Source organism: Oncorhynchus mykiss, chromosome 11 (genome assembly GCF_057628025.1).
Source record: "Oncorhynchus mykiss isolate SJ-2025 chromosome 11, ASM5762802v1, whole genome shotgun sequence".
NCBI lineage: Eukaryota > Metazoa > Chordata > Actinopteri > Salmoniformes > Salmonidae > Oncorhynchus > Oncorhynchus mykiss.
Window position 1 is genome coordinate 61,495,367 of NC_143032.1, and position 14,153 is coordinate 61,509,519.

At 45.6% G+C, this 14,153-nt stretch overlaps 1 protein-coding gene across 8 annotated transcripts in view; it reads right to left on the reverse strand.

Annotated features, from left to right (window-relative positions):
• Positions 1–245: 245 nt before the first annotated feature.
• The window catches only part of LOC110536093 (adaptor related protein complex 1 subunit beta 1), a 44,442-nt gene continuing 30,534 nt past the window's right edge, over positions 246–14,153 (reverse strand). For all 8 annotated transcript variants that reach the window (XM_090190787.1, XM_021621643.3, XM_090190784.1 and 5 more), the window contains 2 exons: positions 8,577–8,731; positions 246–2,283 (listed from right to left, as the gene is read on the reverse strand). In XM_090190787.1, the coding sequence (XP_090046913.1) occupies positions 2,209–2,283; positions 8,577–8,731 (230 nt within the window). In that variant the 3' untranslated portion in view covers positions 246–2,208. The remainder of the gene's footprint in view (positions 2,284–8,576; positions 8,732–14,153) is intronic.

Below are 14,153 nucleotides of genomic sequence, written 5' to 3' on the forward strand. Positions count from 1 at the left end.
TCAAGGCTTAAAAATCCTTCTTTAACCCCTCAATCTACACTGATTGAAGTGGATTTAACAGGTGACATCAATAATGAATCATAGCTTTCACCTGGATTCCCTTGATCAGTCTCATGGCAAGAGCAGGTGTTCCTAATGTTTTGTACACAGTGTATATCTTATGGAATCCTTATTGGATGGAACTAAACGTGGTATACCATTCCTAATTGATGATTCAAATCAATTCAGAAAATGCACTTGTGGCATTTGTGAATATATCTGATTTTTAATAGTTCTGTTTCAAATAATGTACACACAAACGGTCAGTCAAAAAAACATTAGATTTCTCCTTCACCAGCTATTTTACAGCTTCTCATCACATACACACTAGTCAGTTTTCACCACACACAGACCAAGTAAATCCACTAATCTCCAAGTAGTGAAAGTGCTCACTGTGGAGCTGTTCCAGAGGGTTCTGATTCAATGACTCAAAAGTTTAAATCTCCAATTCATTTTCCAAAGAGACTAGGTAAAACAGAATGGTGAAGTTGAGTTGGTCAGATTTTCTTCATACAAAAGACTTCATGATGTGTGCTACCTCTACAGTTAGTTTCCTATACAGATACAGTATAGAACATACAGGTGGTTTGAAGCCTCTATGACAGGTGGCAGAGGTACTTGACCAACTAAGAGGGGAGGAGAATGCAACAACCTGGCAGGGAGCCCAAGCAGCCCTGATTAACAGAGCGCACACAGCAGAAACAACATCCAAACATCTGTGGCCCTCGCCCGCCTGCATGCCCAGAGTTAAAACTTCAATTACACTGCAAACACAAACCTGGCAATACATAATGGAATTACTTTAAAGAAGAAAAGGGGCAGGAATTAGGGAAAGAAAAGGTATTGTATGTAGTAGTGAGGCGTATGTTGCTGAGTTTACACAGGCAGCCCAATTCTGATCTATTTGGCAATAATAGTTGGTCTAATAATTGGTCTTTTGACGAATCAGATCAGATCTTTCGCCAATAATTGGGCAAAATATCAGAATTGGACTGCCTGTGTAAATGTAGCCTTAGATGTTGCTCCAACCCTCTCTAATAACAAATAGCACACAGGCACCCCAACACACAAATACATGCACACACACACACACACACACACACGGGAGAGAGAGAGTCCTGCTCCAAGAGACAGCAGAGATTGAGTACAACAACAATAAACAAGCCCAATGGGCACATCAAGAGCAAACAACAAACTAAACACATATGTGACATGGTGTGTTCCAAAACATTTAGTGTCTCTTACTAGCTGGGACATCACATCCCTTTAAAATAAAAAGGAGGAAAGTGTTTGTGAGAGAGAAGAAGTGAAGACATTGAGAGGGGCGGGGGGGGGAGGGGGCGCTGAGAGGTGAGTGAAGTGAGAACAGGAACACAGCAGGTGCTTCACAGCCCCAAGATATGGGGAAACAATGTGTCTGTACTGCCACATTTTAATGTGAAGCACCAAAAAGGTATGCTGACAGTAGAGATTTAACTGCTGATTACACACACTAAATATAGGTACTAATTTGCAGAGACGCGAGGTGAGATAATCGTGAAAAGAGAAGACATCAGGGGGGAGGGGGGGGATATGGAGAAACAGTCACAAGGAACAAGAGTCCATCGCATCACAGTCTCCTCCAGCAGCACTAGCTGAAAATCCCTACCAGGTGTGTCCCAGATTAGAGGCTCATGGGAGAGGGGGGAACTGAATCAGATCAGCACGGGCTGGACTGGAGTTAGGCCATCATGCAAGGGAGATCTGACAGGGTAGTGAACTCTCATTGAAGACCGACTAGACTTGGTGGGTTATGGGAAACCATGTTCAAGGTGAAGAAGACAAAGGCCATTCCAACTATTGACGTGAGTGACAGGATTGGTCTATAGAAAGCTTTGGGACCATGAGGGCTAGAGACTTCAGACTTAAATCAGATAAGGACTTGTAGAGTGGAGGGTTAGTGCTTGACAGAAATAATAGATAGAAACCAGAGTCCCCAGGGAGGCACACAGACAGACAGCAAAGTTGGAGATTCTACAAGGAAAGGGTCTTTCAGAAGCCTGTATGTCAGGAGGAGAAGGGGGAGGAGAGAGTCAGGAGGGTTGGGGGTCCAGGAGGTCCCTCCAGTCAGGGCCAGTCTCCAGTCTCCATGCCTCAGGTTGCACCCCCTACTTCAGCCCTGTCAGGGGTTCAGTTCTTCAGCACTGCCTCGTAGCACTGGAACACACACTGGGACACCTCTGGTGCTCTGCACTTCAGAGAGATCTGAGGAGAGAGAAGAGAGAGTTAGTTACTACATGGTCTGGCTGGGCAAGGAGATAGTAGTCCTTCTGTTAGCAGGTGTTAGGTGTTGAGAGCACCTGATCAATAAGAACACTAGTTCAGATGTTCAGTCAAAGCAAAACAGTTTCAAAAGCCAGCGTGACATGCTGGAGAACAAACGTCAGGTAGAAGCTATTGTTTTAGAAAGACATGGACAAGCTAGCCAAGCAGTCAACAATATACAGTACATTTCTATTTAATAACTAAAATCAACAAAAGAGCTGTGTCATTTCTTCATAAACAACAAATATAATCTCTCATGTGGAGCAGCTGCTGCCCTCGTCTTTATCTCAGGAGTCAAGTGCTATGAGAGATGAACTATAGTTCAGTGATCTAAAACAGAATCACACTTTTCCTGGTCATCATTTGACCGAACATCCTTAAGAGAGAGAGAGCCTTTTCAGGGATGAGGAAGCTGTATGGACGGGATGAAGGCTAATTCGCCGGGTCACTTTTTCATACCTTCAAGAAAAGCTCCTTTCGATATGCTAGTCTAGTCAGTTAGTGCAATGCAACTGTAATGGCAGGACTTTAAGCACCGTCTGTTTAATAAGCATGGTAATTATTTCAGCAGCTTCACTGACTCATGACTGAAGAGAAGAGTGAATAGCTCCCAACCTCCTCTATTCCCACAATTTCAGCAGAGGCATTTTGTTTCATTTTATTTGCGGGGGAGAATTTATTAGCATTATAAATGCTGCCTTTTATTCAATCTTATCAGCTTGGAGCAGAAAAAAAAAATGTCTCATTCCTTCTCTCCTTGTGAAGTTGAGAGAGTCTGTTGCTGCAGGAACTAATAGAGCTCTTAGAGGCGGTTTCCTTTTCATTAGAGCTCATGCAGGAAAAGCTAAAAATTCTGTGTGTAGCCGTGCGTTTGCAGCGGTACTACTGTAGCCGTGCGTTTGCAGCGGTACTACTGTAGCGGTACTACTGCAGCCGTGCGTTTGCAGCGGTACTACTGTAGCCGTGCGTTTGCAGCGGTACTACTGTAGCAGTACTACTGCAGCCGTGCGTTTGCAGCGGTACTACTGCAGCCGTGCGTTTGCAGCGGTACTACTGTAGCCGTGCGTTTGCAGCGGTACTACTGTAGCAGTACTACTGTAGCCGTGCGTTTGCAGCGGTACTACTGTAGCCGTGCGTTTGCAGCCGTGCGTTTGCAGCGGTACTACTGTAGCAGTACTACTGCAGCCGTGCGTTTGCAGCGGTACTACTGTAGCCGTGCGTTTGCAGCGGTACTACTGTAGCAGTACTACTGCAGCCGTGCGTTTGCAGCGGTACTACTGTAGCCGTGCGTTTGCAGCGGTACTACTGTAGCCGTGCGTTTGCAGCCGTGCGTTTGCAGCGGTACTACTGTAGCCGTGCGTTTGCAGCCGTGCGTTTGCAGCGGTACTACTGTAGCCGTGCGTTTGCAGCGGTACTACTGTAGCCGTGCGTTTGCAGCCGTGCGTTTGCAGCGGTACTACTGTAGCCGTGCGTTTGCAGCGGTACTACTGTAGCAGTACTACTGTAGCCGTGCGTTTGCAGCGGTACTACTGCAGCCGTGCGTTTGCAGCGGTACTACTGTAGCCGTGCGTTTGCAGCCGTGCGTTTGCAGCGGTACTACTGTAGCCCTGCGTTTGCAGCGGTACTACTGTAGCCGTGCGTTTGCAGCCGTGCGTTTGCAGCGGTACTACTGTAGCCGTGCGTTTGCAGCGGTACTACTGTAGCCGTGCGTTTGCAGCGGTACTACTGTAGCCGTGCGTTTGCAGCGGTACTACTGTAGCAGTACTACTGTAGCCGTGCGTTTGCAGCGGTACTACTGTAGCCGTGCGTTTGAGGTGCCAGGGTGATTGTGTGTTGATTGACAGTTCCGGCTGGCTCGTGCTTAGCAGTTCTAATAGCAATTGTCATTAACTGGCCAGAAGCATTTGAAGTCCCATTAGACAGAAGTTCACACCAGGTCCCTCTCTGACCCATGGGACAAGAGATCACACTGCTGTACCATGGTGACAGAGTGTCCCCCAGCACTGCATTGGTACATTCCACAATGCTGCGCTAGACGAGTGGGAACACTACACAACTCCTCCCTCCAGGGCTGCCGCTGCTCTGTGTACTGCTGGCTCTTTACTAATGCATAATGGTGCTGGCATGATTAGTCAGAAACACACAACCTAGGCCAAGTTGGAGAAAACGAGGCCTAGCTGGCTGTCATAAGGATCAGCTTATTAAACCAGGTTGTAGAAAAGCTCTGATCAACTAGGTTTACATGGTGTGTGGGCATTTTGCTAAAGGCTTTGTAAAATGCTGCTGAATAATCTGCCTGTGAGTCAATATGAGGGTGGCGTGTGAAGGAGAGAGTGAGAGAATAAAGGACAGAGGAGAAAAATAACTAGCTATAGAGAACAGTGACTGGTAGAAACAGTGCAGGTGGGTGGTGGTAGTGTTTTAGGAGAATGGAAGAAGATGTAGGAAGATGTAAAGATGCTGTGATTTCTGTACCATATAAGGATATCCGAGATTGAACGATGAGTGGGGGAAGAAGGAGAGCTGAAAGTTGAGTAAATAGAAGTTGTGCATGGTGGCACGGTCATGGCGCTGGCTGTACCAGAGCACCATTCTCCCACAAACCCCTGCAATTAGCCACTCTTGGGGAGGGGGGAGTGAACCAGCCCTTGCCATTGGTCATGCTGTTGCCATGGGGACGAGAGGTGAGGGCCCGGTGCTCCACTTTAAAAGACAGAGCTAAGAGGCTGAGCATCATGGGATAACTGGGACCAAATAGGTGGGGTGATGGAGGAGCATTGGGGTTAGCAACGTTACGTTAGAGTAGACCCAGTTAGTATAGAAGGTTTGGTTGTTTAGCAACCAAACCGACGTGTGCTCAACTATGAGGCAAAACAGACAGGGTTGGCTTAGATTGTTGACATGTAAACTACATTAGTTAGTCTCCAACATTTATTGAAAACAAATACATTTGCACAATGAGCACTTCTCTCAAATACATTATTACAGTTGTTGGTTACCTAGCAAATAGACATGACATCAGTCAAGACACCTCAAAATGGTATCAAGAACAAGACAACTAGCTGAAACGAGCCACTTACGACTCCCCACATGGCAGCTTCTTGGCATTATTGTTAGCTATCTGGCCATCCAGAATCACAACAGACTTTTGCCCCACTGAATCACGCGCATCGCTTGTGACGTTGTCAGCTAGCCAATATATAGAGTTAGGAGGGCATAATTTCTTAACTGATGTCAGCTTTACTGCCTTTCTACAGGGAGCTGTGGAATCTTCCCACAGGCTGAGTACGATCCACAGTGTTCTTTTCTCATGCTAAAAATAACTGCTCAACACAAGCATGTGTCAGGTTGACTTTCACGTGTTGTACTGAGAGAGCATCAGATCCATGCAGCAGCAGCAGCACAGAGATGTGCGAGTGCATGCTGCACATGTGAAAAATGTTAGCATCTTCAGTGAAGATCTGATGGTAGTCATCTGTAGGGAGGAAGAGAGCCTTAAGGGGTAGTAGGAATAGGAGAAAGCAACAGAAAGAGGGCATATCCTGACAGGTGTTCAGGCTGAGAGATATAAATGAAAAGAAGAAAAAAAACCTCTAAATCCTAGACAAATTAAGAACAGCACAAGAGGAGACAAAAACACATCAACTACAAAAATGACTACAGACATACTAACAGAACAAGACAAACAGTCAAGGGCTGATCAAACACCTCAGTTGAGTCATTTCACAGACTGAAAACTCATTCATCTCCTGAACGAAAATACCAACAGACCAACAAATACAGAGGCTTCAACCACTGACAGATGAGTCAAGCTGAATGCACAATGAACTGTGGAGGAATTACATTTAAAATGCTACATTTGAGCGAGATGGTTAAAACAGATTGACTGACTGAAATGGACTCATCTGGGCTGGGGAAGGAAGACAGTAAATGCCTGTATAATGAATAAAAACATGATCCTAAAGCACATTGACAAACGAGATGGGCTGAGGAGTCACGTCAAGGTCACTGTTCTGAAATACTCATGCACAATGTCCTGGGCTACTGCTAACAACCAAGTAAGCAGACAACAGTACACTGACACACAATGCGTCACAAATGAAACAATACACACACACACACAGACACCCCGGTGAAATACTCTTAGCCAGCAGGGTTGGTGGTGATGACGACTCACTCACCCATACCCACTCCAGATCATGCCCATCTCTATTCATCCCTACACTCCAGATCATGCCCATCTCTATTCATCCCTACACTCCAGATCATGCCCATCTCTATTCATCCCTACACTCCAGATCATGCCCATCTCTATTCCTCCCCACTCCATCCCTACACTCCAGATCATGCCCATCTCTATTCATCCCTACACTCCAGATCACACCCATCTCTATTTATCCCTACACTCCAGATCACGCCCATCTCTATTTATCCCTACACTCCAGATCACGCCCATCTCTATTCATCCCTACACTCCAGATCACGCCCATCTTTATTCATCCCTACACTCCAGATCATGCCCATCTCTATTCATCCCCACTCCATCCCTACACTCCAGATCATGTCCATCCCTACACTCCAGATCATGTCCATCTCTATTCATCCCTACACTCCAGATCACCCCCACCTCTATTCATCCCTACACCTCTATTCATCCCTACACTCCAGATCACGCCCATCTCTATTCATCCCTACACTCCAGATCACGCCCATCTTTATTAATCCCTACACTCCAGATCACCCCCACCTCTATTCATCCCTACACTCCAGATCACCCCCACCTCTATTCATCCCTACACTCCAGACCACGCCCATCTCTATTCATCCCTACACTCCAGATCACGCCCATCTTTATTAATCCCTACACTCCAGATCACGCCCATCTTTATTAATCCCTACACTCCAGATCACGCCCATCTTTATTCATCCCTACACTCCAGATCACGCCCATCTTTATTAATCCCTACACTCCAGATCACGCCCATCTTTTTTAATCCCTACACTCCAGATCACGCCCATCTTTATTCATCCCTACACTCCAGATCACGCCCATCTTTATTCATCCCTACACTCCAGATCACGCCCATCTTTATTCATCCCTACACTCCAGATCACGCCCATCTTTATTCATCCCTACACTCCAGATCACGCCCATCTTTATTAATCCCTACACTCCAGATCACGCCCATCTTTATTAATCCCTACACTCCAGATCACGCCCATCTTTATTCATCCCTACACTCCAGATCACGCCCATCTTTATTCATCCCTACACTCCAGATCACGCCCATCTTTATTCATCCCTACACTCCAGATCACGCCCATCTTTATTCATCCCTACACTCCAGATCACGCCCATCTTTATTAATCCCTACACTCCAGATCACGCCCATCTTTATTAATCCCTACACTCCAGATCACGCCCATCTTTATTCATCCCTACACTCCAGATCACGCCCATCTTTATTCATCCCTACACTCCAGATCACGCCCATCTTTATTCATCCCTACACTCCAGATCACGCCCATCTTTATTCATCCCTACACTCCAGATCACGCCCATCTTTATTCATCCCTACACTCCAGATCACGCCCATCTTTATTCATCCCTACACTCCAGATCACGCCCATCTCCATTCATCCCTACACTCCAGATCACGCCCATCTTTATTCATCCCTACACTCCAGATCACGCCCATCTTTATTCATCCCTACACTCCAGATCACGCCCATCTTTATTCATCCCTACACTCCAGATCACGCCCATCTTTATTCATCCCTACACTCCAGATCACGCCCATCTTTATTCATCCCTACACTCCAGATCATGCCCATCTTTATTAATCCCTACACTCCAGATCATGCCCATCTCCATTCATCCCTACACTCCAGATCATGCCCATCTTTACTCATCCCCACACTCCAGATCATGCCCATCTTCTCCATTCATCCCTACACTCCAGATCATGCCCATCTCCATTCATCCCTACACTCCAGATCATGCCCATCTCTATTCATCCCCACTCCATCCCTACACTCCAGATCATGCCCATCTCTATTCATCCCCACTCCATCCCTACACTCCAGATCATGCCCATCTCTATTCATCCCCACTCCATCCCTACACTCCGCTCTGCTGTCACTGAAGTGATTCTTATCCACCCGTCTTTCCTAGATTTCTCTCTCCTTTAATAACAAGTTGTTCTCAGTCAATCCCCTGTCCCTGTGCTCACCGTGTAGTTGGGGTTTCCAGCCTGCACCCTCAGTTCAGCCAGCACCCAGATGCCATTGGACAGTTTGATGGACATGTAAAGCATGTCCTGGCCCTCCACCGTGCGCTTGGCTATGGTGAAGATGTTACTGCCCTGCAGCTTGCTGCTGGCTGCATCTGTTTTGGGGGATAAGAGAATAAACTTGAAATACACAGTTCACATTTTAAAACGTTATATTGTCAGTGACTTCAGAAAGTTCAAACCCCTAGACCTTTTCCACATTTTGTTACTATACAGCCTTATTCTAAAATGTATTAAATATATATTTTTTGCAATCTACACAAAATACCTATAATGACAAAGAAAAACACAGGTTTAGAAATATGTGCACATTTATTAAAAATAAAAACAGAAATACCTTATTTACATAAGTATTCAGACCCTTTGCTATGAGACTCGAAATTGAGCTCAGGTGCATCTGTTTCCATTGATCATCCTTGAGATGCATCTACAACCTGGGAGTTCACCTGTGGTAAATTCAATTGACTGGACATTTGATTTATTTCACCTTTATTTAACCAGGTAGGCCAGTTGAGAACAAGTTCTCATTTACAACTGCGACCTGGCCAAGATACAGAAAAGCAGTGCGACACAAACAACAGAGTTACACATGGGATAAACAAACGTACAGTCAATAACACAATATAAAAATCTATATACAGTGTGTGCAAATGTAGTAAGATTAGGGAGGTAAGGCAATAAATGTTCCATAGTGGCGAAATAATTACAATTTAGCAATTAAAACACTAGAGTAATAGATGTGCAGAAGATGAATGTGCAAGTAGAGATACTGCGGTGCAAAGGAGCAAAAAAATAAATAACATGGGGATGAGGTAGTTGGGTGGGCTATTTACAGATGGGCTATATACAGGTGCAATGATCGGTATGCTGCTCTGACAGCTGATGCTTAAAGTTAGTGAGGGAGATGCGTCTCCAGCTTCAGTGATTTCTGCAATTTGTTCCTGTCATTGGCAGCAAAGAACTGTAAGGAAAGGCAGCCAAAGGATGAGTTGCATTTAGTTTTACTTGCATATAAGAGCAGTTGGAGGCCACGGAAGGAGTGTTGCATGGCATTGAAGCTCGTCTGGAGGTTAGTTAACACAGCATCCAAAGAAGAGCCAGATGTATACAGAACGGTTTTGCCTGTGTAGAGGTGGATCAGAGAATCACCAGCAGCAAAAGCGACATCATTTGTGTGTACAGAGAAAAGAGTTGGCCTGAGAATTGAACCCTGTGGCACTCCCATAGAGACTGCCAGAGGTCCGGAACACAGGCCCTCCGATTTGACACACTGAACTCTATCAGAGAAGTAGTTGATAAACCAGGCAAGGCAGTCATTTGAGAAACCAAGGCTGTTGAGTCTGTCGATAAGAATGGGGTGATTGACAGTCGAAATCCTTGGCCAGGTCGATGAAGACAGCTGCACAGTACTGTCTTTTATCGATGGCGGTTATGATATCGTTTAGGACCTTGAGCGTGACTGAGGTGCACCAGCTCGGAAACCAGCTTGCATAGCGGAGAAGGTACTGTGAGATTTGAAATGGTAGGTGATCTGTTTAACTTGGCTTTCGAATACCTTACAAAAGGCAGGCTAGGATAGATATAGGTCTGTAACAGTTTGGGTCTAGAGTGTCTCCGATGACCGCGGAAGCTTTCCCATCTTTAGGGATATCAGACAATACAAGAGAGAGGTTGAACAGGCTAGTAATAGGGGTTGCAACAATTGTGGCGGATCATTTTAGATAAAGAGGGTCTAGATTGTCTAGCGCTGCTGATTTGTAGGGGTCCAGATTTTGCAGCTCTTTCAGAACATCAGCTATCTGGATTTGGGTGAAGGAGAAATGGGGGAGGCTTGGGCAAGTTGCTGTGGGGGGTGCAGAGCTGTTGACCGGGGTAGGGGTAGCCAGGTGGAAAGCAAGGGCAGTCCGGTCTGGAGTGAACCAAGGGCTATATCTGTTGATAGTTCTAATTTTTTTTGAACGGGGCATGCTTATTTAAGATGGTGAGGAAAGCACTTTTAAAGAATAACCAGGCATCCTCTACTGATGGAATAAGGTCAATATCCTTCCAGGATACCCGGGCCAGGTCGTTTAGAAAGTGGCAGCCGTGAGAGACTTGTTTCTGGAAAAGTGTATTTTTAAAAGTAGAAGCTCAAACTGTTTGGGCACAGACCTGGATAGCATGACAGAACTCTACAGGCTAACCACCCCCTTTGGCAGTTCTAACTTGGTGGAAAATTTTGTAGTTAGGGATGGAAATTTCAGAATTTTTGGTGGCCTTCCTAAGCCAGGATTCAGACACGGCTAGGACATCAGGGTTGACGGTGTGCTAAAGCAGTGAATAAAACAAACATAGGGAGGAGGCTTCTGATGGTAACATGCATGAAACCAAGGCTTTTACGGTTACAGAAGTCAACAAATGATAGCGCCTGGGGAATAGGAGTGGAACTGGGGGCTACAGAGCCTGGGTTAACCTCTACATCACCAGAGGAACAGGGGAGGAGTAGGATAAGGGTACGGCTAAAGGATATAAGAACTGGTCATCTAGAGCGTTGGGGACAGAGAATAAAAGGAACAGATTTCTGGGCGTGGTAGAATAGATTCAAGGCCTAATGTACAGAGAAGGGTATGGTAGGATGTGAGTACAGTGGAGGTAAACCTAGGCGTTGAGTGACGATGAGACACGTTGTAAACCAGGTGAGGTCTCCGCATGTGTGTGGAGTGGGACAAAAGAGCTATCCAAGGCATTTTGAGCTAGACTGAGGGCTCTACAGTGAAATACAACATTAAGAACTAGCCAAGACAGCAGTAGACAAGGCATATTGACAGAGAGGCATAAAGCAATCAGAGGTGTTGATCAAGAGAGCTAAGACAACAACAGGTAAATGGTGATGAATGGGCAGAGCGGGTCAGTTAGGTACATAGAGGACCAGAGTTTGAGGCTTGGGCCGACAGGTAAACAAAATGAGGTACCGTGTTATTGAAAAGTCCAGTTGGCATCAGCTGTGTAGCCGAGTGATCATTGGGTCAAAAGAGAAGCAATAGTTTGTAAAGGCACACACCTATCAACAAAAAAAGGTCCAACAGTTGACTGTGCATGTCAGAGCAAAAACCAAGCCCTGAGGTCGAAGGAATTGTCCGTAGAGCACCGAGGCAGGATTGTGTCAAGGCACAGATCTGGGGAAGGGTAACAAAACATTTCTGCAGCACTGAAGGTCCCCAAGAACACAGTGGCATCCACCATTCTTAAATGGAAGAAGAATGGAACCACCAACACTTTTCAGAGAGCTGGCCACCCGGCCAAACTGAGCAATTGGGGGAGAAGGGCCTTTGTCAGAGTGACCATCAGGTTCTTGGTCACCTCCCTGACCAAGCTCCAGAGTTCTTCTGTGGAGACGGGAGAACCTTCCAGAAATACAACCATCTCTGCAGCACTCCACCAATCAGTAATTTATGGTAGAGTGGCCAGATGGAAGCCACGCCTCAGTAAAAGGTACGACAGCCTGTTTGGAATTTGTCAAAAGGAACCTAAAGACTCAGACCATGAGAAACAAGATTCTCTGGTCTGATGAAACCAAGATTGAACTCTTTGGCCTGAATGCCAACCGTCACGCCTGGAGGAAACCTGCCACCATCCCTACGGTGAAGCACAGTGGTGTCAGCATCATGCTTTGGGGATGTTTTACAGTGACTGGAAGACTAGTCAGGATCGAGGAAAAGATTAATGGAGCAAAGTACAGAGAGATCCTTGATGAAACCTGCTCCAGAGCACTCAGGACCTCAGACTGGGGTGAATGTTCACCTTCCAACAGGACAATGACCCTAAGCACACAGCCAAGACAACGTAGGAGTGGCTTCGGGACAAGTCTGAATGTCCTTGAGTGGCCCAGCCAGTGCCCGGACTTGAACCTGATCGAACGTCTCTGGAGAGACCTGAAAATAGCTGTGCAGAAACGCTCCCCATCCAAACTGAAAGAGCTTCAGAGGATCTGCAGAGAAGAATGTGAAAAACCCCCCAAATACAGGTGTGCCAAGCTTGTAGAGTCCTACCCATGAAGACTATGCTAAAATCGCTGCCAAAAGGTCCTTCAACAAAGTACTGAGTTAAAGGGTCTGAATACTTGTCAAATTTAATTGTAACATTCTTAAAAACCCGTTTTTGCTTTGTCATTATGGGGTATTGGGTGTAGATTGATGAGGAAAAAGCTTATTTCTCTCAAATGTTGTGCACAAATTACATCCCTGTTAGTGAGCATTTCTCCTTTGCCAAAATAATCCATCCACCTGACAGGTCTGGCATATCAAGGAGCTGATTAAACAGCATGATCATTAAACAGGTGAACCTTCTTCTGGGGGCAGTTTTGTCACACAGCACAATGCCACAGATGTCTCAAGTTGAGGGAGTGTGCAATTCTCATGCTGACTTCAGGAATGTCCACCAGAGCGGTTGCTAGATAATTTAACGTTAATTTCTCTACCATAAGCCGCCTGTAAAATCATTTGAGAATTTGGCCGTACGTCCAACCGTGTGGGAGAGCGGTTTGCTATTATCAGCGTTGTGAGGGTTTCTTTATTTTCTATGGTGTAGAATAATAATGAAGACATCAAAACGATGGACATATCACATGTAGTAACCAAAAGTGTTAAACACTTATTTATATTTGAAATTCTTTAAAAAGCTACCCTTTGCCTTGACAGCCGTGCACACTTGGCATTCTCTCAACCAGCTTCACCTGGAATGCTTTTCCAACAGTCTTGAAAGAGTTCCCACATATGCAGAGCCCTTGTTGGCTGCTTTTCATTCACTCTGTGGTCCAACTCATCCCAAACCATCTCAATTGGTTTGAGGTCAGGGATTGTGGCGCCAGGTCATCTGATGCAGCACTCCATTACTCTGCTTTGTCAAATAGCCCTTACACAGCCTGGAGGTGTGTTTTGGGTCACTGTCCTGTTGAAAAACAAATGATAGTCCCACTAAGCGCAAACCAGATGGGATGCCGTATTGCTGCAGAATGCTGTGGTAGCCATGCTGGTTAAGTGTGTCTAGAATTCTAAATAAATCCCAGACAGTGTCACCAGAAAAACACCCCGACACCATCACACCTCCTTTACTGTGAGAAATACACATGCAGAGATAATCTGTTCACCCACACCGCATCTCACAAAGACACGGCAGTTGGAACCAAAAATCTCAAATTTGGACTCGACCAAAATTCAAATTTCCACCGATCTTATGTCCATTTCTCGTGTTTCTTGGCCCAAGCAAGTCTCTTCTTCTTATTGGTGTCCTTTTTAGTAGTGGTTTCTTTGCAGCAATTCAACCATGAAGGCCTGATGCACACAGTCTCCTCAGAACAGTTGATGTTGAGATGTGTCTGTTACTTGAACTCTGAAGCATTTATTTGGCCTGCAATTTCTGAGGCTGGAAACTAATGAACGTATCCTCTGCAGCAGAGGTAACTCTGGGTCTTCCTTTCCTGCGCTTGATGGTTTTTGTGACTGCATTTGAAGAAACTTTCAAAGTCCTTTACATTTTCCG